The sequence below is a fragment of the Pagrus major genome, chromosome 7, assembly GCF_040436345.1.
Source record: "Pagrus major chromosome 7, Pma_NU_1.0".
Classification (NCBI taxonomy): domain Eukaryota; kingdom Metazoa; phylum Chordata; class Actinopteri; order Spariformes; family Sparidae; genus Pagrus; species Pagrus major.
Genome location: NC_133221.1, coordinates 12338545 through 12363067, shown reverse-complemented (window position 1 = coordinate 12363067; position 24523 = coordinate 12338545). Strand labels below are relative to the sequence as shown.

General features: G+C 40.7%; 1 protein-coding gene across 3 annotated transcripts; it reads right to left on the bottom strand.

Moving 5' to 3' along the window:
• Positions 1–647: 647 nt before the first annotated feature.
• col2a1a (collagen, type II, alpha 1a) lies at positions 648–23554 on the bottom strand. Of its 3 annotated transcripts, none has more exons than XM_073470058.1 (54): positions 23461–23554; positions 21451–21657; positions 20268–20284; positions 20073–20105; positions 19204–19236; positions 18967–19020; positions 18100–18192; positions 17388–17465; positions 16785–16829; positions 16583–16636; positions 16242–16295; positions 15810–15863; positions 15613–15666; positions 15449–15502; positions 15312–15356; positions 15117–15170; positions 14915–14959; positions 14725–14778; positions 14151–14249; positions 13972–14016; positions 13765–13863; positions 13610–13663; positions 13419–13526; positions 13258–13311; positions 12991–13089; positions 12752–12805; positions 11554–11652; positions 11292–11345; positions 11125–11178; positions 10958–11011; positions 10758–10811; positions 9892–9936; positions 9530–9628; positions 8610–8717; positions 8416–8469; positions 8205–8258; positions 7971–8024; positions 7029–7082; positions 6827–6934; positions 6636–6689; positions 5297–5350; positions 5015–5176; positions 4700–4807; positions 4278–4385; positions 4093–4146; positions 3897–4004; positions 3754–3807; positions 3525–3632; positions 3363–3416; positions 2628–2735; positions 2225–2513; positions 1872–2059; positions 1538–1780; positions 648–1441 (listed from the first exon to the last, which is right to left on the bottom strand). In XM_073470058.1, exons 1-54 carry the CDS (start codon positions 23552–23554, stop codon positions 1295–1297), a joined length of 4464 nt encoding a protein of 1487 aa, XP_073326159.1. In that variant the 3' UTR covers positions 648–1294. The 3 variants fall into 3 exon arrangements, with proteins under 3 accessions (XP_073326159.1, XP_073326160.1, XP_073326161.1); XM_073470059.1 differs by having other exon boundaries at positions 21463–21657; XM_073470060.1 differs by lacking the exon at positions 21451–21657.
• Positions 23555–24523: the final 969 nt, after the last annotated feature.

The following is a 24523-nucleotide window of genomic DNA, read 5'->3' as shown; positions in this document are numbered from 1 at the left end:
CAAAAAATGATCATAATAAAATTAATTCAAAAAATGTACACGCCCTCACACACACAAAGACATCCCACCCTGGTTGTTTTTTAGCGACCACCCTCGGAGTCCTGCCTTCAGCTGTGGGCGTCTGGACTCCAGAGGAGGCCTCCAAGTAGCCCCTGTCTCCCCTGTCTTAACCCGACTGCACCCCTCCTTCAGGGTGGAGTGTGAGTGTGTGGTGTGAGGCTAGTGGGAATTAGGGTCGGGGGTTGGCGTTTGGCGGAAACTGAATTACAGAACTCATAGCACCTTCTGAAGAGAGAGCAACCCAAAGCAAAGACGGCCATTCAGCCCCAGATCCATCTGAAAGCTAATTGTTGGTCAGCTCAGATTTAAACTCAACATTTTCACTTTGTTTTTCAGCGTGAGGTAGCTTTAAACAATCTGGATGACTACAATAAAAAAAAGCAAGACAAATTTCCCTCAAAATTCTTCTAAACCAATTGTGTTGGATGAGAACTGGGCCTTCTTTTGATGGGCAGTCAAGGGGTACAGGACACTGAAACATACATTTCAAATGTGACCTCACTTTCCAAAAAGTGTTGGTGTGCATATAGACACATGTACACACATAATGTGGAAATATATATAAAACCATCTGGTTGTTTATAAACACAGACTTTTACAACAATAGAACCGAGGATTTATAATACACAGTAAAGGTTTTTTCTGCTCCTGGTCACGATGGAAAGGCCTGGAGCACCTGGATTTGGTTTTACTTACTGAGAATATTTATTTTTGTCTACACTGATTCAAAATGTGGTGTTTGTGTGTCAGGAGGGAAACAGGGAGGGAGGTGGAGTAGGACTGGGACAGAGGTTGTGCGGCTGTTCTGTAGTGGAAAGGGGGCTTGTTTTACTTACAAAGTGAACCCGCCCAGTCCTACCTCAACTCTGCCCATTCAGGTTAGACAATAAATAAGTGACATCAAGTCATGTTTCTGTTCTCCGTAACTTGTTCGCTTGGTCCCTCTTCCTCCTGGCTCTCATTCTCGTCAACTGTGGGCCATGGGAAACATGACTGGATCTCAGGAAGCGGGTTGACAGAGAATGCTGGTGTGATGTACAGATATTGCCGGTGCCCTTCAGTGCTAACATCCAGGGAGTACAACTTGGAGAGCACTTCGTTGTGAGAGAAAAAGTATCAATTTTCTTTTACAATTTCCAGTCTTCTTTATTGTGGAAGTGTGGTGTGTGTAGTGTTTCATGGTTGAGTTTATTTATTTCCTGTGTTTTTTGGGGGGCCATTGTGATATTCCACTTTACAAGAAGCAGACTGCGCCTACATCCACTCCGAACTCCTGATCCGCTCCTCCGATGTCCATAGGAGCAATGTCCACGACTGGCAGACGGGAGGTTTTCTGTGTTTTGTACTCAAAGACAGTCTTGCCCCACCGGCCTGTGTGTTTCTGTTGGTTGAGAGCAGAGAAATGTGTGAGCAACAAACCATTAAACATAAACCAAACTTCAGAGAGATGATGTTTTCTTCAGTCATCTGCCCTCACCTTGCAGCCATCCTCCAACACGCTGTATGTGAAGCGACTGTTGCCCTCTGCGCGGATCTCCACATCGTTGGAGCCCTGCAGCAGCAAAGCCTTCTTCAGGTTGCCTGTGGCCTGGTCCATGTAGGCAACGCTGTTCTTGCAGTGGTAAGTGAGGTTCTGGGATGCCTCATTGGACAGAAGCCTCAAGAAGGTCAGCTGGACCGCTGCAGCGTTGGCAGCAGGGCCGTCCTGAGCGTAGCTGAACTGTATGATCGCAGGAGAGGACAGGGTATTGAGGATCGAGTTTATAGACAAAGAAATGATCTGAAATGTTGTTTTGTAAAAGTACACTCACGTGGAATCCTCCATTCATGGTCTCTCCGAACCAGACGTGCTTGCGGTCCTTGCTCTTGCTGGTCCACCAGTTCTTCTGTGGTACCCTGGCGATGCTTGGGTAGACGCAGGTCTCTCCTGTCTCCATGTTACAGAAGACTTTGATGGCATCGGCTGTGCTGCCAATGTTGGGATCAACCCAGTAGTCACCTGGAGAGAAGGAGAGAAGTGGGTTAATGAGGAGTGAAGCCTAAAACTCTGGCAAACTGTTTTTATTCCAGAAAGAAATATCTAAAAGAGATCTGCAACAATCAATTAAGAACACTGTTCAGACAAACACATTGGTTGACATCATTTAGATTTTTCTCTACTTACCGCTCTTCCACTCAGGGTGGCACAGTTTCAGGTCTCTGCATGTGCGAGCAGGGTTCTTCTGGGAGCCATCGGGGTTGCGCAGGTTCTCAATCTGGTTGTTGAGGGACTTGAGTGTGGAATCAACCTCCACGTCGTGCTGTCTCAGGGAGCTGGAGGCCTCATCAGCTCTCATGTACCTGAGAGGATCAGTGGACTTCTCAGTCTGGCCCAGACCGGCGAAGGCAGACATGTCGATGCCAGGGCCGGGAGGACCTGGAGGACCAGGGGGTCCAGCGTTACCAGGAGGACCCTGAAGGAGGGCAAGAGGAGGAAATGGGTCAATCAAGTGTAGTGAAACAAAAATGGAAAAAACACAAAAAAATGCTTGCAGTGGTTATGGATTTATTTCTATTTTGTTACGTACAGCAGGACCAGACTCTCCAGAACGTCCCCGAGGTCCAGGGGGTCCGATGGGACCAGGCTGTCCATTTGATCCATCTTTGCCAGCAGGTCCGGTTGGTCCAGCTGGTCCCTACAGAAACGGTGAGTATTCAAAGTAAAAGATCAGCGGATGCTAACATGTCTGCTTCAATATGAAACAATACTTCATTTACTGAATTTGTGCTTCTTATTCAAAGTGTAGTTCAGAGTAACGTTGGTTATGTTTTTAGATCCTTCATGCAGTCTGGATAAGAAAAAATCTGATGAAGTAATTCAAATGTGCCAGCACTTTTTCTCCATTACCCATCCAATCACCTCCAGACCCTTTCCCTTATTATGCATGAAGAATATTTGTATGGTGACATTTCCCTTCATTTTTCTTATCATCCACAGTGCTCAGCTAATCTAGATACTGAAGTCTATTTCCGATCTCAGCGGGAGTGGTTTCACAAATCACAGTCCTCCCTGTCTGTCTGTCTCTTTTTCCTCGCGGAGAGTAATTATAAAATGCCTCAGCTGCCCATCTTATCACAGGAGTGGGTAATTAAAGAGCGTGGCCTCTCCTGTCCCCGTCTTCATCAGGTGATTGGAGAATTACAAAAAGACTAACCTGTGCCCTTCATTACCATCACATATCTTGGATGTTAAAGCTGCAAGATGGAAATGTAATAGGAGTTTTTCTTCTCTGTCGCTTTCTGCTTTTGCTCAGTTTTCTCACCTTAGCTCCGTTTGGTCCTGCAGGTCCGGAAGCTCCACTGTCTCCAGCGGGACCCTGTCAGGACGAGGACAATAGCGGATTAGGTGGTAGAACAGACAGATAAAGGGAAGTTAGATGAAAAACTGCACTCCAGGGATGAACTACTAGATTTGGATTACTTACAGGAGGTCCAGGAAGACCCTGCAGACCGGTGAATCCACGGTGACCCTTCTGTCCCCTCTCTCCAGTCTCACCACCCTCTCCCTTGTCTCCACGAGGTCCTTGTGGTCCCTGGCGTAAAGATTTAACATGTATCAAAATGTGTGGTGGCAAATGTGTGGCACTTTTGATTACCTAAATCAAACCTGGAAAACCTAATGTTATTGTTGCGCTTAGAGATGATGATACTCACAGCCATTCCTCTAGCTCCACCGGGTCCAGGGGGTCCGCCAGGTCCTTGAGCACCCTAAAGAAAGAAACAATATTAAAATGTTAACTTCAGAACTATGAATCACTGCCTTAACATTGGTCCCTACAGTGTGTTGTATAACTTACAGCTTCTCCTCTGTCTCCCTGCTTGCCGAGGGGTCCGACTGGTCCGGGGGCTCCGGGGGAACCAGGAGCACCAGGGGCGCCAGCAGGACCAGTGTTACCTCTCTCTCCCTACAGGAGGACACATGGTGATGACTCAGGGTAATGACAGGAGATTTTTGTCAAACTGTGTGATGTGTTGGATTAGCTTCAGACTCACCTTGACTCCAGTAGCTCCATCTCTACCAGGAGGTCCATCTGATCCGGGGGTACCCTGAGATACACAGACATATTTTTAACTCCACATGGCTTTAAGATGAAGGTATTATTTCCTGAGTATATTGCAAATATTAAGCCATAAAAGTGATCTGTAACATTTTGTTGTTGTTATTGTGTAGTTCTGACCTCTCTACCAGGCTCTCCAGCAGGTCCAGAAAGTCCAGGGGGTCCTACAGGTCCAGGAGGTCCACGGTCGCCACCAGAGCCAGGAGCTCCTTGTTTACCAGGTTCTCCCTAAACACAAAGAAAATAGTATTAATACAGTTAAGAAGCTCCTTTGAAATTGAGGGCACATGCTCTATTCGTAACACCGCTGCGTGACTCATTGCCGGGACAAAAAAAATCTAAGACAAACTTAGAGTAAGATGAAGGCCTCTCAGACATAACTGTGTGAATTAGTAAAAATGTTAAGGTGCTTTGCTTCTACATGTCAGACAGATTTGACCTGGCTGAACTTGTCAAACAGAAACAAATGGAAGCTTGAAAAGTACATATATGTATATCAGTGAACATATTGTACGTATGAACGTATTGACATGAGCACTTACAGAAGGTCCGGGGAGACCAGCGAAGCCTCTCTCTCCACGTTGTCCAGGCAGACCAACAATACCACGAGATCCAGCCAGACCCATAGGACCTGAAGGCCCATCAGCACCCTACAGAGTCAAGAAAGACAAGACTGAGTTGTAGAATCTACTTATTTAGCTGCAGCAGACTAAATTCAAGGTGTTAAGAGATGATTTTCTCATGTCAGTCAGGTGCAGTTTTCCTTCAGTTTATTTGTGAATGATGGACTAAAATAGCAGGTGACTGAGAATGAATTTTGTCTCAGAACATGACTCTAGTGTTAAAATCAAACTCACAGGAGGTCCATCCTCTCCAGCCTCTCCTTTCTCTCCTTGTGTGCCAGCAGGGCCACGAAGCCCAGCATCTCCCTGTCTTCCTGGGGGACCAGCATCACCACGAACACCCTTTGGTCCGTCTTTACCAGCAGAACCAGCAGGGCCAGCAGCGCCAGGGTTACCCTGTGATGGAAAGAGAGAGCATTTCAGTGGATAAGAGAAGAAATGTCCTCCCAAATCATTTAAGATCGACTCAGTAATTTAATTTCCCTTCTTGGAATTTGTTATTGATGAAACACTCACATTAGGGCCAGGAGGTCCAACTCTGCCAGCAGCACCAGGGAAACCAGTAGCACCCTGTCAATGAGAAAAACAATTCAGTAACGATAAACATAACCAACCATTGACATATATAAAGATGGACGTCATGACAGCTCCTCAAGACTGAAGCCAAAACATCTTGATTGCACCCTGGTTGCTGGCTGCAGTATAGGTCTTAAATCCCACCCTTTCAATGTTAGCAGATGTGACATGGGCCAAACTAAACATTCAAAGTACACATCAAAGATGGTTTGTGTCATTTTAAGTCATAGTAATTACGCTTATGCATGTTCAAAAATTCATTTTTCTGATAGGTTTGGTTTTAATTTGTTATTTGATGCTATATAAAAGGGATGAAACATCATGATTGACAGCTGAGCCCTACTCTTGACTGAGCGGACAGGTGTATACTGCAGCTCCAAATGACGTCACCAATGCAAGATGGCAGCGCTCATTTCCTGGATATTTTGGCTTCATTTTTGTACAGTCTGTATATGTGGATGTTCCCAACTTGTTGACCTGTATGATAAATGTCTCACTCTGTCATCAATGACTAAGATGTATTAGGATGTTATGAGATAAAAAGGAGGGTCCCAATTATAAATTATGCATCTCAATTCACAGAGGTCTGGTACAATGTAACTCCTGTGTTTGTATTTTCACTATGACAAGTCAGAATGTCATCTGTGAAAAAGACCTGTCTCGCTGACAATATAGGTTGGAGCTGATTGTGTGATTCTTCTTCCATATATTTATCTGATTTTATCATTTTTTCCAAGGTGCCAAGGTTTTTCTCTTCTCTGGAGTTGTTCTATCTTATTTGAGGGCTTAGGATGAGTCAGACTCAAATCAGGTCATAGACATTGAGTCATACTCTACTGTTGCTTGATGCTGAGGCATCCATGCATCGCCCAGTTAGGGGAGCTTGCTCAGTGAATATGTTTATGTAGGGCAAAACAGAGTCTTTTTTAATGTAAACGTGTTATAACTTACTATCAAATAAATAAAACAAAGAAAAACAACACCTCTTTTTAGTTGAAGGCATGGATTAATATAAAGTAAGCAAGATTAATTATAAATTATTTGACATATCATCTCAGCTCTACACTCCCCACCCTGCTTATGTGAAATGTGTTGTTACTAATGTTGCACTCTTCGTCAATAAAATAATGAATTGATCACTGAGTGAAGAAATGAATCAATAAAAGTCCAGAACTCTGATATATGCTGTTTATGTAACATTATGTGAATCGTCTGTAACAGCAGTTAGTGTTGTGTGATGGATTGTTCATTTGATAAAGTAAAAGTAGGAGTTACTTACAGAAGCTCCCTGAGCACCACGTGCTCCTTTAGGTCCAGTTACACCAGTAGGTCCCTGAAAAAAAGGAGCACAGTTAATCATGTTGATATTACAGTGTCGTGACTTTAAAGCTTTGTAAAGACCCAGAAATGTGACCTAAGACATAAAGATCTTGTTCCAGGACTTTATTCAAATTCAAGTCAAATACTTACCACAGGTCCAGGAGCTCCAGATGGTCCTTGAGGTCCAGGAGCACCACCTTCTCCCTTCTGTCCACCCTCACCAAGCTCTCCCTTGGCACCAGGCTGACCATCTGCACCCTGGATGTTATAAACAGAACGTCGATGAATGAAAATAAAATAAAATACAGTTGTCAGTATTTAATTTGAACAGATGTATTGTGACTTTACTTACAGGAGGTCCAGCAAAGCCAGCAGGACCAGGAGGGCCACCCTCACCGCGGTCACCCTGCAGAACAACAGAGGAGACTTTCAGTGACCTATTGATGCTGTTTTTATTATCTGTTATGTTTTATTTTTTAAAAACTTCTTTGACACAATATTTACTGGTTTTAGTTCACTTCTTCGTCTTTTACTGCCTTTAATTTTGTGTTCCATTGTCCATTGTGTTTATTTATGCTATTTCACCTATTTTTATTCATTCACTTTTTATCACCCTGTTGTTTGTTATTAAGTCTTTGCAAATCTTTTTAATAGTTGTCGGTTGCATTTTTGTTTTAACTTTTTGCCTGTGTTGTTTTAATCTTGCTCTGTGAAGCACTTTGGGCTTCATGTTTGTATGAAAGGTGCTCTATAAATAAATTAAGTTGAAGCTGAATTGAATAATAAATATAAATAAATAATTACTTGTCATCATCTTATTCTTAGTTGGACGACATACTGTCCCAGAAATTCATTTTAAGACCATTTCATGCCACTGATATCAAGTCACAAAATCAAAGTCCTGTGTGAGTTCAATAGTCACAAGCAACTGTCCAAAATCAGCTTAGTGATCCCCCCCTGTTATTGTAATGCCAATAATATGTGAGCAACTGCATCATACTCTGTCCAAGGAAAGAAACCTATTACATTTGAGACCTCCCTGAGTTCTTGTCTGCTGGGAGATATTTCATTAAGATGGGACTTTTACTGGTCACAAGAGTCAAGCAAAATGACCTAAACAACGAATACCTGGTGCTGTTTATAATTATCACCTATTGTGTTTCTATGTAAAAGAAAATAAAGATATATATAAAAAAATATATATATTTTCAATTTCTATTTCTTTCTGTCCCAAATGCACACCAGCTGATTACTCTGTTGTTTACTGCATACTGTGACAAATTGAGGTACTTACAGGAGCACCACGAACGCCAGTAGCACCAGTAGGGCCAGTAGGTCCAGTCTCACCCTGGATAGGAGAGAACCAGTCAGTCAAACCAACCAAAATAACAAACACAATATATGAATTTTTATAGAACACACACACACACACATTGGTTGATTGGACGTGAATTGGGCCTGTATTCATTCAGACTCAATTGATGACATTTTCCTTTAACAATCCAAAGGGTAATGCTGTTATTCTCACCTTGGCGCCGTTGGGTCCAGATGGGCCAGGAGGACCAATGGGACCAGTCAAACCCTAAGAGAAGAAAAGAGTATGGACAGAGAGATGAGAGGAGGAAAGATGATATAAAAAATAGAGTCTGGATTTGATGGAATGTTTTTTTTATGTGATGTCAGAAAAGCTTGACTCTGTAATGGCAAGATAAGGGACAAGGGATTTATTATGAACTCACTCTAGAACCGTCCTTTCCAGGAGCTCCCTCAAGTCCTTTCTGTCCGTTGTCACCCTGTTGGACAAAGATGAAGGCTGCATGTTAATCCTACATGAAACTACAAGGCCTCTGGTCATAACATTTTTTATATTAAACATACCATTTTAGAGAGGAAATAATCCATTCAACACCTTCTAAAATAATCTATCACTCACTCTGTCTCCCTTGGGTCCTGGGATACCACCGGTTCCTCTCTCTCCAGGCATACCCTGCAGGCCGGGGGGTCCCTGGGGTCCACCAGCACCAGCTGGTCCAATGGCTCCCTGAATTACAATCAGAACATGACTTGTCAGTCATATTCTTTCATTTCAATAGTTTCCTTATTCAGAACCCTGTTAGCTTCCACAAAATGTTTGCTGTCTTCTACACATAAGTCTATACAAAAATGAAAACAATTAAAAATCACAAATTAATTCTTTTGAGATTTAGATTAGAGGATCAATACCACTCATATGTCTGTACAGTAAATATGAAGCTGGTTAGCTTAAAGGATAAAGAATGGAAACAGGGGAAACAATTAGCCTGTCTCTGTCCAAAGGTAATAAAATCTGCCCACCAGCACCTCTCAAGCTTACCAATTAACGTTACATCTTATTTGATTAAACTGTACAAAAACCAAAGGGTTTATTTTACAGGGGGTTATGTGACTGACAGTATCTTGGCTGAGCACAGTAACTTCCTGGACTAACTTCCTTGTTGTCACTGTGAAATTGCCAGGCAACCAGCAGAGACTCCAGGAAGTCAGCCAAGAAATCCTCAGAAAATCCTAAGTGGCTGGGAAAAAATCTTAATGATCATCATGTCTCATTCTTTTTCATTAAATAAGCCAAGAATTAATTCTGAAACTACAATGAGATGTAATTTATATTTCAGTCTTTCAAGAACATCTAGGGGACTATTATCTTTAGTTCTCCTGGAATCAAAACATAAATGTAGTTAACTCAGATCTATGTCGGTGTAGAGATGGTGAGTAATTAAAACACCTGCTGTCAAATAGCCTGGTAAATGCAACACTTTAAAGCGCAGTAAAAATTTAAATCTGAACACAAGATCTGTCCCTGAGTCATCTACTGACCTTGGGTCCATCAGTTCCGGGTGTTCCAGGAAGTCCACGAGGTCCCTGAAGACCCTGAGCTCCAGCACCACCCCTTTCACCAGGGAAACCACGTTCACCCTGTTAGGAGACAAAAAGACACTGAATCAATAGGGCAAACACAAAAAATTGAAGAAATTGCACAGTTATGTGATGTTATGTGATGACGAGAGTGCTTATTGGATTGTATGTAGTATCAAGGTGATGAAATCAAGATCTTCATGTATGAAGCCAATAATGTCAATGAATTAGGCATACCCTTCATGCATGTAATGCATGTGACAAGGTTTGTGTATAGACATAGTTTATAAATGAAGACATGAAGCTTTAACATGTAAACTCACTCTAGCTCCAGCAGCACCAGGAGCTCCGCCCTCTCCAGGAACACCCTGTACAGAGAGAAAAGACCCTGTTTCATTCATGTATTTTTTAATTATTAGACACATCTCGACTTCTGTTTGGTAAAACTTTCACTGTTAGTCCTTGTCTGAAAAGTTAAAACAATTAATCTTACAAGTATAACCACCGTAATCCATTATGTTGCAATGTAATGAAAGTCTTTCATCTGGGTTCAAAAAGCAATCTGCTGTGAGCAATGAGGCTTTTACAGAGAGGTCCTCATTACCTCCACAAAAGAAACTGTATTTTCAGCTTTTAGTTTGATTTCCTATATGTGACAGCAGAGTGATTAAGTTGTGGATTAACTTGAGAAAGCTCAGAAGAAATCCAATGCAAGAAGAAATCCTAACTGATTAGATTCAAGGGAATGTTTAGGCTTGGAGCGTTTTTATTTTTTTACAAAGATGTTTTCCTTTATTAAACCCTATAGAGAAAATGTATTGTTATAACAGTCAAGATAGGATCATAAAAATAATTCATCTGTAACACTAAGCTACCTAAAGTTACCAGTTACCATTAAGCATTAGCACTGGGATATCTAAGTAGCTTATTGTTGCTGATGAGAGTAAAGCATTATGGTTAAACAAGACTGATAAAAAAGCTGCAGTTACCTTTAATGTGAAATACAACACGTTATTCACATTGTCTTAAACCAGAAACTACTTCTTTCTTTTACTTGCTTTAATTCTACAAATGTACTGTTTACTTTGAGGTAAAGTTAGAATACTCTGATACAATGTGGTACTATGCAACATCTACAAGACCTCCAGATGAAACAACTATCCCCACTAACAGGTACTGTTACACTCACCTGGTCTCCAGGTTTTCCAGCCTCTCCGGGGGAACCAGGTGGTCCAGGCAGACCCTGTCCAACAACAGCAAAGGGATTAATTATATGAACCCCCAAAATGAATCATTATAATATTCCAGCTTTGGGGAATGGATACTGTATTATTTCTTTGTGGTTTTCCAGACTGGTGTAACTTGGATTTGATGAGAAAATAAACTCACCTGGAAGCCAGAAGGTCCAGGTTGTCCTTGCTCTCCTCTCTCTCCAGCAGGTCCCTATGATAGATCGAAACACAGGTGATCAGTCGAGGACAAAGAGCTGGTAAAAACAAGTGAAATACTAATTGGAATACACATCTAACAACATATAATTGCACTGAAATACTCACAGCAGGGCCAGAAGGTCCAGAAGAACCAGTCTCACCATCTTTTCCTGACAGACCCTGTGCAGAGAGGAGTATTTAAATGATTAGAAAGAAAAAGAGAGAAAGTGATCTGTGGACAGAAATGAGAAGTTTGAAAGAAAGAAAAAGATTTATGGAGAAAATGTACTCACTCTCAGACCAGGACGACCCACAAGACCCTTCTCTCCTGGCTTTCCAGCCTCACCCTGTTGAAGAGATATCACAGTTATTAAGTTATGAGTTAAGAGTGTTAAAGATAAATGAATACTTAAAAAGCTGTATCAATGATTTTTGGGATCTGACAAGACATGGATGTATTAAGACTGCATATTACCAGGTTTCCGTTCAGGCTGTATGAACATGTTGTGTGTAACAGTGAATATAACCCCTGTGTTCCTACTCTCCTCTACTCACATTGGCTCCTTTTGGTCCGGGGAATCCCATCACTCCTGGCTGTCCACGGGCTCCCTGAGGGCCAGGTGGGCCGGGGCGACCATCCTCACCAGCGGCACCCTGTCAAAGGCACAATGTGGAAATCACAAACAGCGCAGAAACACAACAATGTATGTTTTGAAAGCACTTCATCAATGCTAGGCGACATAATCAAATATTGTGGCAGTATTGTAGGGATGACTATTGGTACTACAAGGATTTTTGATAGAGCATAAGAGTGTGTAAAGGCAGTAAAGTTTTAGAACAAGTAGAACAGTCTGGTAATGTAAAAATACATCACTTTACTGTAATGCAGCTTTTAAAACCAGGAAACACTAAATTTAGGCCATATCATTATTTAAGGATATCCAAAATCTAAGATGATATAAAGTCTCATCATGACAATGATATAACATTGATATATTGCCCAGCCCTACAACAATGTATAGTCATGTTCAATACAAGACCTTAACTTTAGAACAGAAACTTTCTGAAAATTTCCTCTGTTTGTAAGCATATGTACAGCAGTATTGTCAGATTTTATAGTGCTGTTTTTCATGTCAAAATGCTGCTGAAAGTCCTTTTGAAGGAGTCAGCTATTAACAACTATAATGTATATAAATTGTGACGCCAGCATATCATAAATAATCAAACTGTGAATTCTTATTTTACTCCCAATAGTAATGAAATGCATGTTTTTCTTGAGATCTTTTCACATGCTATATACCATTTCAGAGCTGAAATACTGTGAGCATGACAGGAAGCATTGCCAAAGGATTAATATTGTACTCAGTCTAATACCCTTCATCTCAAGAAAATATGGTTCTCTCCAAAGAATACAGAGTCACACTTCAACAAGATCTGGCTGTCCCTGGTCTGTTACCTAAGAAACAGCCCATAGTGGATGATCTTCATGAAGCTGACTGTCAATTATTACTTTTCATCTTTTGTCTATATTATTTTCCATCACAACCTTTATTATCTCATACTAAGTGCTGCGCAGAGAGGGAGGGAGGTAGGGTAGTGTTTTCCTTTTCTTTTTGTTTTTGTCATTTGTTGAATACTACTTGTTGTATTAGCTTGTTTGGTTTTCCTTAAATGAAAATGTGGAATGCGTTCTTTTGTCCTACATCTTGGAAATTTGCTTTAATAAAACATACTTGACAAAAATTGTACTCACAGAGGGTCCAACTTTGCCTTGAGGACCAGCATCTCCGGGACGACCAGTAAGACCCTATGAAAGACACACACAGTGATCTTCAGCATCATTCACAAAAGTAAAAATACATACAATGCCAAATCAAATAAAATCAATCATATCAAAATAACCACACTAAAAATTCATCTGGTTTAAGACTAAGAAGGCTTCATGTGAGCAATCCTGTCTGAGTTGTTAATGAATGAAGAGGCAGCACTCACTCTGGCTCCGGGAAGGCCGGGCTCTCCTGTGCGTCCAGGGTCTCCACCAGCACCTTTAAGCCCAGCAGCACCAGCAACACCACGTTCACCAGGAACACCCTGAAGAATAAAAGAACAAAAGGAAGCCAGTTAGATATCAGTCCGGTAGAAATATGGCAGCTAGTTTTCTGACCATAACAGCATCTTTCTTGTGCTGCCCTGCACAGAGTCAAAATGTTCGTGGTGTTGGTGAACTGAAATCAAAATGCCATTTTAAACACAACCCACCTTAGCACCAGCAAGACCGTCCTGACCTGGGAAACCACGGTTACCAGGAGCTCCCTGCAAATAATCACAAAGATAAATTTGATTAGATTGTACATAAAATAGCAACATCTCATTCATAATGTCACTTCTTGCCAGTATTATTGTACATCCTGGTAACTTACTCTCTCTCCTGGAGGTCCAAGTGGTCCAGCAGCTCCAGGCTCTCCTCTGGCACCTCTCTTTCCTTCCTCACCAGCAGGGCCAGGGGCACCTTGAGGACCAGCAGGTCCCTGGAGAAATTCAGATATGTAAGTAAATCTTCTCTGTAGTCTAATTATAAAAGATGTTTCAAAGTCAAAACTGAGTGACTTACAAGATCTCCCTTGGGTCCACCTTCACCTTTGAATCCAGGAAGACCGGGGTCTCCCTAAATATAGAAAGAGAGAGGAAAGACACAACCATTAATAACTAGAACACAATCAAGTTTTAATGTTTGACAGAGTTTTAGATTGATCTGAAGTGACTCACAGACTGTCCTTTTGGCCCAAGAGGTCCTGTTGCTCCCTGGGGTCCAGGTGGGCCACGGGGGCCGGGGAATCCAGGAGCACCAGCAATACCAGAAGCACCCTTTCAGGAAGAAAGAAATCAGAATAAAGTTAAACAGTAATATTATGAACTATAAAGAAACACAAGGTTAGAGGACTTTGAAATGATGAATATAGACAGTGAACTTACAGCAGATCCTTTAGCTCCAGGAATACCATCAGTACCAGGGTTACCCTATACAGACAGAGAAGAAGAAGTGATGCATCACACTGTGTAGACAGTAAACTAAGAAATAATGAACACAGTGTAACAATGGTACTGTTTAATGAGTAAAAAATATCACTCAAGGCGAATGATGACAAACTAACCGATGCACCAGCAGGTCCGGGAGATCCTGGAGTACCGGCCTCTCCACGGGGTCCCTGTGCTCCTTCAGCTCCACGGGCGCCAGTTGGACCAGCTTCTCCCTGACAGGGCAAAATGAATCGATCATTAACAGGCAGAAAAAAAGTAATTTGTTCTTATATTTCATTCACCTGTGAATTTAGCATTTGTACCTCCATACATCTGAAGATGATGGTGTGTTTTGCACCTGTTCTGTCCATTCTTACATGTTCCCATATAATTTTTTACTAAATCAAGTAAGTCAACTGAATATGACATGAACTAATAATGCTGATGTATGAAATACAGAACAGAACAAGAACACAGGCATTAAGGTGTTCTTGGGTTTTTATTCCATCTAACCAGACTGAATAAAGAGTGATCAGTTGTCTAGGAGTATTTCAGGACAAATTCACCGAGTGATCAAAGTAAGAAACCAAAGATGTAGTCATACAAAAATTGTTCAAGCCTCACTCACCAAGCTATTATTGCTTTATTTAGTTACATAAGATCTGCTACAGAAAAATACTGGTTTATGATAATCCAATTTATACAAACCTTGGCTCCTGGAGATCCTGGGAAACCGGGGGCCCCAGCAGGACCAACAGGCCCCTGTAGACAGAACATAAATCTGAATGTTAGGGTTCATGTCTCATTGCTTTGTTGCTGTGTAATCAAAGGAAATCACATTATAGAAGAAAAATCAATTGTATGAGCTAGGATGCAAAGTGGGAATTATAATACGTACAGGTGGACCAGCAGGACCGGGCAAGCCATCATTTCCACGAGCACCCTGAGAAGTAAAAAGACAGGATAGTTCAGTTGTGTACAACATAATGAAGACAATGAAATTATGAGTTTCTTCATGATTCAATGTTGTAACAAAGTGCTGCAAACTAAAAACATATCGATGCTCAGTGGATTGAAGCAAATGTGAAATTGTTACTCACTGCAGATCCAGAAGCTCCGGGACGTCCTCTCTCACCAGGCAGACCACGTGGGCCCTGTGACAGAAGACACACTTGGTCAGTTTATCTTGATCATTATAAAACACATAGTTTGATTTTATAAAACTATTATTTATCTCCCCTAATAAACGATTATATAACTATTTATATTGGAAAAAACAATATAATATTGCTTACCATGGGTCCAGGGGCTCCGTTCTCTCCTCCAGCACCAGATTCACCCTGACAGGAGAGACAGAGGTCAAAATTTTTTGAAGAAAATGGAATGAAATGAAACAATTGCTAAACGATGGAAATCTGGGTATTTTTCTCACCTTGGCTCCTGCAGCTCCATTTTCTCCCTTAGCTCCATCCAGACCAGGGTGACCCTACAGAGAAACATGACAGGACTCATTAGGACTCACACATCGGTCAGTCCTCAGGTGAAATGACTGAGCATTAAGAATAGTTATCCTGCTTTTCTGTTTGAAACACTCACTCTGTGTCCTTTGATTCCGGGAAGTCCAGGAGTTCCAGGGAATCCACGAGCTCCCTGAAATACAAACACAAAATATTAGCTTGATGAATTCTTAACTCATCTCTATTTTCTTCTCTTGACTTTGACTTGTAATCCTGAAGTTAGCAATAGATGAAATTACTTTGTATTCATATATGAATTAATCGATGAATGCTCACCTGAGGCCCTGCAGGTCCACGCTCACCAGCTTTTCCAGGTTTGCCAGCCTCACCCTAGAGAAAAAAAGAGGAAGTGGAATGATCATTAGTTAAAGCAGTGTACAGTCGCTGCACTCACTCAATTGTGTTTTGTGCAGTCATCATTTTTCCAGTATTGTTAGGAGATAGACAGCTCCCCCTAGTGGTACATGTGGTTTAGAGTGTAGGGAGCGTGAGAGACTGACTCTTAACATCACTGGGACACAATGATAATGCAATAAAGTGAAATAGTTGCATTGTTATTTGGAATATACAAGAAAAAGGAAAAGGGTTTTATCATGAAATGCCTCGCTCAAGCTTGAGGTTTGCTTTGACCTTGATTTAGTATTGGCTTTTGTTCTTATGCTTTGATGAGTGGTGGGATTTATATGAAGATGGAGCCTCGACACTTACATCACTTCCAGATTTTCCAGAAGGTCCAGATGGTCCACGAGGTCCCATTGGTCCCTGTTATAAAAACAAAGAATTATTAGTGACAGTTAACTAAATACTCCAAAGACAATTAGATAGACTTGTGTGCTGCAACATGCAACCACTGCCTTCATACTGTCCATCCTTTGATCTAAACTAAAATTTGTAAACTAGCTGTGAGAGACGTCATACAGCAATGAACTTGAATATGTTTCTATTTATGATGAGCACTTGTGTCTGTGGAAGTTATGAGTAAACCCTAAACATGGCAGCAAATGTGCCGAGTACAGTCTGAAGTCAGTCTGTTAGGTATTAATACTTACAGCTGCACCAGGCTCTCCAGCCTCTCCAGGGGAACCTTGGAAACCTTGTGGGCCCTATAGGTGCAAAGGACATGACAATGTGTTAGGGCTAGTTCATTTTTGCGCTAGAGTAGACATGAGTTGCTGGCATATATGTTATCGTTAGCTTTTGATTATTACGATCAATCACATAATGATGTAGTGCTGTGATGAATGTACTTACAGGAGCTCCAGAAGGTCCAGGGGGACCACGAGGACCCATGGGACCCTGCAAGAGAAATACAATGCATAAGTTAACATGTGTCACAGAATTATTAAAAAATGAGTAATTTTTAACCTTCAAAGGAACTGAGAAATCCTGAAAAAAATAATGCTTAACTCCATTTTGTGCTTATAAGATTTAAAAAGTAAGAAAATGTATCTCTGAGGTTTTAAGTTGTTATCCCCTTGCAAACATAAAAAAACCTTTGTAAAATCTATTTGTAGGTATTTCTAATAATGTAATTTATTTCTTTCAACATGACTCTTAAGGCATAATGTGATGTGGAAATTCTGCTCCAATTCAGTGTAAACGGCAAGCATAAAATAAAAAAGTCAGCTGAAATGTTTGTGTATTAGAGTGAAACTACTCAACCAAAAGGTGGCAGCATTGCAATCACCTCTGTGAACATTTACAGTTTACTTTTTACCATTTTTCTTCAGCAACAACTCAGACAAGCTAAATGTCAGTAATGAGGTCATTGTGAGAGATTAACTGTCTCAATACCATAAACATACAAACACACTCTTTCTGTAAGATATGACCGCTGTACAGAGAACTACTTACCATTGGTCCTTGCATCACACCCATCTGAGCGCCTCCAGCCTTCTCATCGAAACCTCCAGCCATCTGAGCAGCAAAGTTCTGCAAAAACACAAAACAGACAGAGACTGAGAGTCAGTCTATGTAGTTAATCCTGCCTGAGCTGCCTGAGCTAAGTGGTCATTATACACAGCAGCAAGCAAACAACATTAGCTGAATTGCTGACTTAAATGGAAGTTCAGCTACCATGAAAGAAGGCATAAAGAAAATTGTGTCTGCACCTGCTCCATGCTAAAGTAAAGCACCATTACCACCCTTTTTAATTCTGTGAAAGCAAACTTTACAAGAATATTGCAGTGAAGGTCTGAAGTGTACCTTCACATTCTTCCCTCTTTCTTCTTTGATTAAAAAATCATAATATTATGGACTCATGGAACATAAGCTGTTCAAAAATGTTGCCAAACTCTACCTTCGAATGATAAACATTCATTCACTAGTTCAATTCATGAACAAGGGATTTAGTGATGGTATAGACACTGGCAATGCTTGTGATTTACATCAACATTTTACCATTAAGTCATCTCTATATATTTATGGATCTGTCTTCTTGTTTAACCAAACATTTTATTGCTTTGCGATCTGTAAAACTGTGATGTTTGGACATTTTGAGAAAGAAAAGAACGATTTGGTCAATTCTTGTTTTTGCCATGTGTTTCATTAGTGCCCTTAGACTCACCCCTCCAAGTCCTGGTGGTCCAGGTGGGCCGGCGGGTCCGGGGTTTCCAGGGGTGCCAGGCTCACCATCTCTTCCTCGTGGTCCAGCATTTCCCTAGGGAAAAATCAAGAGGGTTATTTTCTCTGAGTCACCTGCCACCTGAAGTAGAAGGTTTAAAGCCAGAAAATGATAATTGTATTACACAGAGAAGCAGAACAGCACCTTTTCTGTCATTCAATTCTGGTGATAACCCAAACAGGTGCATGAAGCTGTTTTCACAAATTCTTCCTGGTTATGCTGATTGTTGTTATCAGTAGCATGATGATTAGATATGGATGTTTCTATATTTCAGTAGTAATAGGGCTGGATAATATGGTGTTAAAATAATATCATAATACTTTTAAGCTGTATTAGATAAACAATATATTTTTCAATATTTTGAAATCCTCAATAGCACTTCATAAATGCTAGGACTGGGCAACAGAATCAAATATCACAATATATTAAATACCTCGATATTTATATTGCAATAGTAATGCAGGGAGACTGAAGGTACTGAAATTAAAAACAAAAATTAAATTACAACACTTACTGCACTTAATGCAGCCTTTAAAGCCGGGAAAAGACAACGCTTATGTCATATCACAACATAAAGATATCCATATTCTAAGATGATATGTAGTCTCTAACCCTAATGATATAATATTGATATATTACCCAGCCCTAAGCAGTGCTAACACTGACATCTCTAACTATACAGAACTCCACCAGCCCAATATTAATAATTATCACAGCTGCTGTTGGTTGACCCAATGTAATAATCCTTGAATGATGTACGGAGTAGATAGGTGCAGGGATGTTTGTTGGATTTTGTGTGTTGTCTCTCACCTTATCACCCTTAGCGCCAGCCTCTCCGCGTGCTCCCTGCTCACCTGGGGGGCCCTGCAAAATAAAAAGATTTTTGTCTCAGGAAGATTCCCATAATGATTACAACTCTTATTCAGAGAAAGAATCATATTATCATGTGCCTGTAGGCATCCTCTTCAAGCAATGCTTGGATAAGAAAACACACTGTTTTTTGTGGCATCTTTATCAATAAAATTAATACAAACGTAGAGTATTTACCATAGGCCCTGGTGGTCCTTTTGGTCCTACAACCTGCATGAAGGAAAAAGGGCTTTTGTCAGGTGTCTGTGGCTTGGTCATGAATGACTTTTTATTACAAGAACAATCTTTCATGTTGTATCCGGTTGAACCAGATTCCAAACACCTAAAATTAGAGGAGAACATTCCAACTTTGCAGGAGGTAGACATCAAGCTTAAAACACAATCTGATGAGGATTTCGTTTGACAGGACAAATTTTTGCTAACAACATCACCTCCTCTTAACCTCTGTTTTGGCTGACTTTGTTCACCTGACATGTGCACTTGCAGCAAAGTTGCTGAGAGGAGCTAAGAGGATTTGATTGGGTTCATTATGTCCAAGGAATGCAGGGTTTTTCTTAATTTAATACAAAGTTCAATGAGGGATTGTTGGACATTGTAGTTAGTAATCACCGCTCTACTTATTAAAATGTTTTTAACTAAAGAAGATTGGGATAAACAATGAATTAAAAACTTAAGAAAACAATGGATACTTTTATAGGATTTGAGGATAACGCTTAGGGAAATGTCAAATTCAACAAAGCAAGAGCCTGAGGATTATGTGCAGTATGTAGGTGATTGTTTTGGACATGAATAGGCATAGTGTTGGACATTTAATGTTCCCAAAAGAGAAAACAAAAAAATCTGTAATTATTCATTCCAAATAAAAGAAAAAGGAGGCAAAATGTTTGTTTGATCAGTTGTTAGCTCTCTGAGCTGAATTTACACCCAGGCCATTCATGAGTTTGTGTATAAAGCAGTTTGAAGTGGCATTTATTTGTTCAGCAATGGAGTAACATTTATTTCAGGCATTGCTTCAATATGAGGAACTGCAGATGTTTCATACTTACATCTGCAATATCTCCTGGTTCACCTTTCTGGCCCTGATTGATAAAAAAAAAAGTAATATCAGTGGGCTGAGACACTTTAGTAAGAAACAAACACTTAATGCAGCATATTTTTACAAAAAGTTATTTTTGATGCTTCAAATTGTTGCTTGTTGAGTGAACGGTTATCAGTATTTTCCCCACAATCTTTTGCCTCACCTTTGCGCCGATTGTCTCTGATGTTGCAGATGGATGTATGAAAAGGGAGAACAGAACAACACATTAAAAAGGTAAACATTTCAGACACTTGACTGATTTTAATTCTAGTCAGTGATTCTTGAGAAAGGAGACCTGCAAGGAAATCTATCAATGCTAAAGTGATCAAATACCATTCACCAAACCAAAAGGAGTAGGACCCATCCAGATTATATTAATGGTGAGATTCCAAGAGGGATGAAGCAGAAGCAAGCATGGACTAGGAGTTGAGAATCAAGTATTTAGATTCAACAATTAAAGCAAAATGTAAGTAAGTAAAAGGTGCAAGCTGTAATAGCTGGTGTCCAATGGACCTCACAAGGCTTAGTTTGTTTATACCAGATTTATGTTTAAGTGATCTTAAACTTATTCAATTTCTGATTGTCTGGGCATATAAGTGAGAAGGAACTCAGATGACATTACTCTTTTCTAAAATATAAAACACACCTATACATATTCTCTCTTTTAAAGTGTGTCATCTCCTTTGTTAGATAAAACAGTCAAATCACTGGAATGTATCAGGAGGCTTCTGAAGACACCACAGGAGTACAGTGGCTCTTTACAAGGCCTTGAACCTTTGACAGGTCCATCTAGAGTCCATCTTGTTATAAGGCCTCATACATAAAAGGTTAGGAAAACTTCAATCCCTCTCTGAGGGCATCTAAATTTTATAGTCAACCTCAGAATGAGTCAAATAAATAATTGAATTGAGGCTCAGTATGAACATAGGCTTCATATTAGTGTTGAGTTAAAGTGAGCAGAAGCATCTCTGCTGGTTTAGGCTAGAACCAGACAACACATCTCAGGATCCATCCAATTCAACATGGAATAGGGAATGAGATCATCCTGATAATCATCTGGTCTCCATACAAACCAAGCATGTAGAGGGCCACTTTCGAAACAGGGAACATCAGGCACTGATTGAGTAAAATAACATTACTGACTAATACCAAATCATAAAACTTAAATGTTTTAGAGTAGCCAAAACTATTAAAATTACATATAATCAGTGACTACAGCAGCCATGATCAAGCAGAATACTTGGATCCTGAGGCAGTTCCCTTATTCCAAAGTGTTACTCAGGGTGAGATAAATGCAAGCTAGAAGAGTAATTTATTTATGGGTATTTGAATAAATAAATTACAACCAATGGGGGCACTGGCATCAGCAGGGCAGATGGGACAGCACTCTCCAGATGGGATGATAGGGTTGGCACACTCTTTGATCTCCTCGCAGATTATCTCATCACACAGAACCGCTCCGCTGTCGCACACACAGATACGACACGGCTCGGGCTTCCACACATCCTTATCATTATACTGCTGGCCGTCCTGGATGCAGCCACCTGTCTCCTCTGTGGTGGCCAGCAGGGGGCGAGCGGCAGGTGGAGAAGAAGAGCAATGAGAGGACAAAAAGTTTGGATCGAGAGAGGATTAGATAGAGGACAGTATTGCAGTTTAAGAGTGTTGTGGGTTTGTATAGCAGATGAGGTTAAAAAAAGTTGGTGTGAGGGAGGAAGTGGGAGTAAGAGGATGAAAGGGGAAGTAGGAGGAGTAAAGACATTATGGGGGCAAGATGGAGGAGGAGTGATTAGTTAATTAAGGGAAGGGATGTAGAAGGAAGACGGAGAAAGATAAAAGTTATCCTGAGTCAGACAAAAGTTCTGAACACTTTATAAAGTAGTCAAGGTCTACAAAAATTTAAATTATAAAAACAACATCACAAAGGAATAAGTAATAATGGTGTGTAAGTGTTCCTGATGAACAGGTGCTGGTTTGACACTGAAATTGACTAGCTGTGGAGCTCAACTATAATTTACCAGCTTTAAAAATAACTCATGCAGCAGGCAAGAAAATGCTCCAAGTTATCATACTGAAAATTTTATAACTGCATAAAATGTAATGTCAACAGGAGCCACAGTTAACAGTTGTGTCTGAAGGGCTAGTTGAGGTATTTCACGTTGTTGGCTGAGTCTATTTAACTTGCGGGCCTGCTCTCCGGCTGGTATGAATGAACCTCTCTTACAGGGATACTGTGCCCAATTGACAAGCTGCTGCCTTATGTAAACACAGGGTCCTTCTAAATTTCTCCAGCTGGATCCCATAGCTGTGTTAAGCGCCAGAGCAAACACATTGGGGAATTAAGAATGGGTGATTTGTTTAATGTATACAGCTTAGGGCTGGGCCTACAAACAGATGTTGTTTGTTTTTTAAGCATATTTGTGAAGTGATACTTAGCACATGCATGTTATGAGGCTGTTTAGTTCAAGTCTGGCTACTTACAGATGAAATCTTTCACCTTTACCTTTTTATTACAATTTCTGGGCTTATGCTAAAAGCTCATTATTGCTAGAGGGAAGTGGAAGCAGTAAAATCCATCTTGCTATAAATACATCTATATGTCCATCATCTGTTGTCTCCCTGCTGTGCACTCTGTCCTCTGTCCTGCTCCCTTCTTGCTCCCCTTTGAGCCTGCTAGTCTGGGGTCAAGCACAGTCTGACCCTGTCACTTCACATCATGAAACCCCTGAGTGTGCTCCAGCCTAATCCTTTGGGTGAGGTTTACAATTCTGCAGGTCTTAAAACAGTTAAACCCACATTTACTTTGCTCATAACTTGCTTAAGACTAATTTTCAAGAAAATTCATTTTTTTCTGAAAAGCATGTGAGTCATCAATAAGCTCGATTGAGCAGATTTCCTGCTGAAAACTAGTTATACAGTATGAGCAATCAGAGCAGGAAAGGCTGAGCAGCAGGACCCAGGTGTGGACAAACAAACTCTTGTTCACCTGGTCCTCCATCTCACACAGATGTGCCTTGACAGCCTCACCTATCCTACAGAAAGAAATTGGTTGGCTAAATTGAAAAGAACATCAATAGCCTGCTTGACATTATGCACACACATCATTAGAAGCAATTAACGTCATTGTAAATGGCATGTAATGTAAATAGCCATAGCACTAAAAAAATTGTGCTCTTCATGGTCTTCATTTGACATTTTGACTTTGACATCACACTGGTTTTTGATTTGTTTTCACTATTCTTCTGAAACATCAGGTAGATAACGCTGAGAAAGCAACATAAAGTTGGTAATGTCAGTAACAATCCACATTTTTTGTAAGTAAAAGGCAAAAAGTCAAGAAAAACTGTGCAACTTACGGTCATCCTCTTCCTGACATCTGACCACGGATAGTAAAACAACTTGGGATGCTACAAGTAGCAGAACAGTCCTTGAATCCACAAAGCTGAACATGTCTAAATATTAGACATGCAGGAGCTTGGGTGAGAAGTGAAGGGACGGACAGGACCAGGTCTTCAGTCAGTCGTGTGTTAAGTGTGTGATCCCAGAGACTTATGGCACCATGCAGTCAAACCCTCCAAAATCTAAGTGGAATCCAACGCGGGGCCCCAGCTGGCACTCTGTACCCACCGCGTCAGGGCAAGCACCGCGGTTTTATGTCCACTGTGCCTTGTATGGATCTTCGTATATTCCAAAATACCAGTCCTTCCCCCAGACCCCCTGTCAGGCTGAAACCTGAACCTCATCTCCCTCCCCTCAATCCAGCAACATCTACTCTCCCATGGACTTTTTTTTAACACGAGCCCTCCTTCCTCTCTTGACCTGCTTGGCCTCGCCTGGCCAAGAGATGCACCTTCACTTTCACATTAAAAAGGGACCTACAAGCAGCTGAGCACAGGTCAAGCTTTGACTCCAGCACATGCCTGCCTGTCAGTGAATTAAAACTGTTAGAAGAACTAAGATAAATTTTAGGGCCATTCTCTGTCTAACAATTACAGATGTATAATCTAATTCAAGTAAAAGCTTTCTTGTGGGCAAGCCTAAAAAATTTAAAGTACACATTGTTATCGGGGTACATACTGAAATATATTACGATATACACATACATGATAAAATTATGTTCTACTCTTGACCATCTGGAAACTGATTACACACCAACTATAGTATTGTCTTCGTTGAATGTGCTCAATTATGTTTGAGGTCATAATGCTTAAAAAGAAACTTCTTGAAATCCATATGCTTGATGATTTTCATACCTGGGCTGAACCTGGTCTTCCAGTCCAAGATCGGACTCTACTCTAAAAAACTATAATTTACCTTAAAAAAGAACATAACCGGAACCAAAAGTATGTATACAGAAAAAAAATGTGTATATATAAGAGAAAGACAAACCTATCAAGTCTGTTTTTACTTGATACAATT

Bases quoted from the DNA above. Each gene is read 5' to 3' on its own strand.
- col2a1a (XM_073470058.1), bottom strand. From the start codon at position 23,554: ATGTTCAGCTTTGTGGATTCAAGGACTGTTCTGCTACTTGTAGCATCC. The intron at 11,653-12,751 runs GTGAGTACAATT...TGCCTTTGACAG, and splicing joins AAGGCAAAGTTGGACCCTCT to GGTGCCGCTGGTGAGGATGG. The intron at 4,147-4,277 runs GTCAGAACTACA...TGTGTATCTCAG, and splicing joins CTGGAGAGCCTGGTAGAGAG to GGTACCCCCGGATCAGATGG.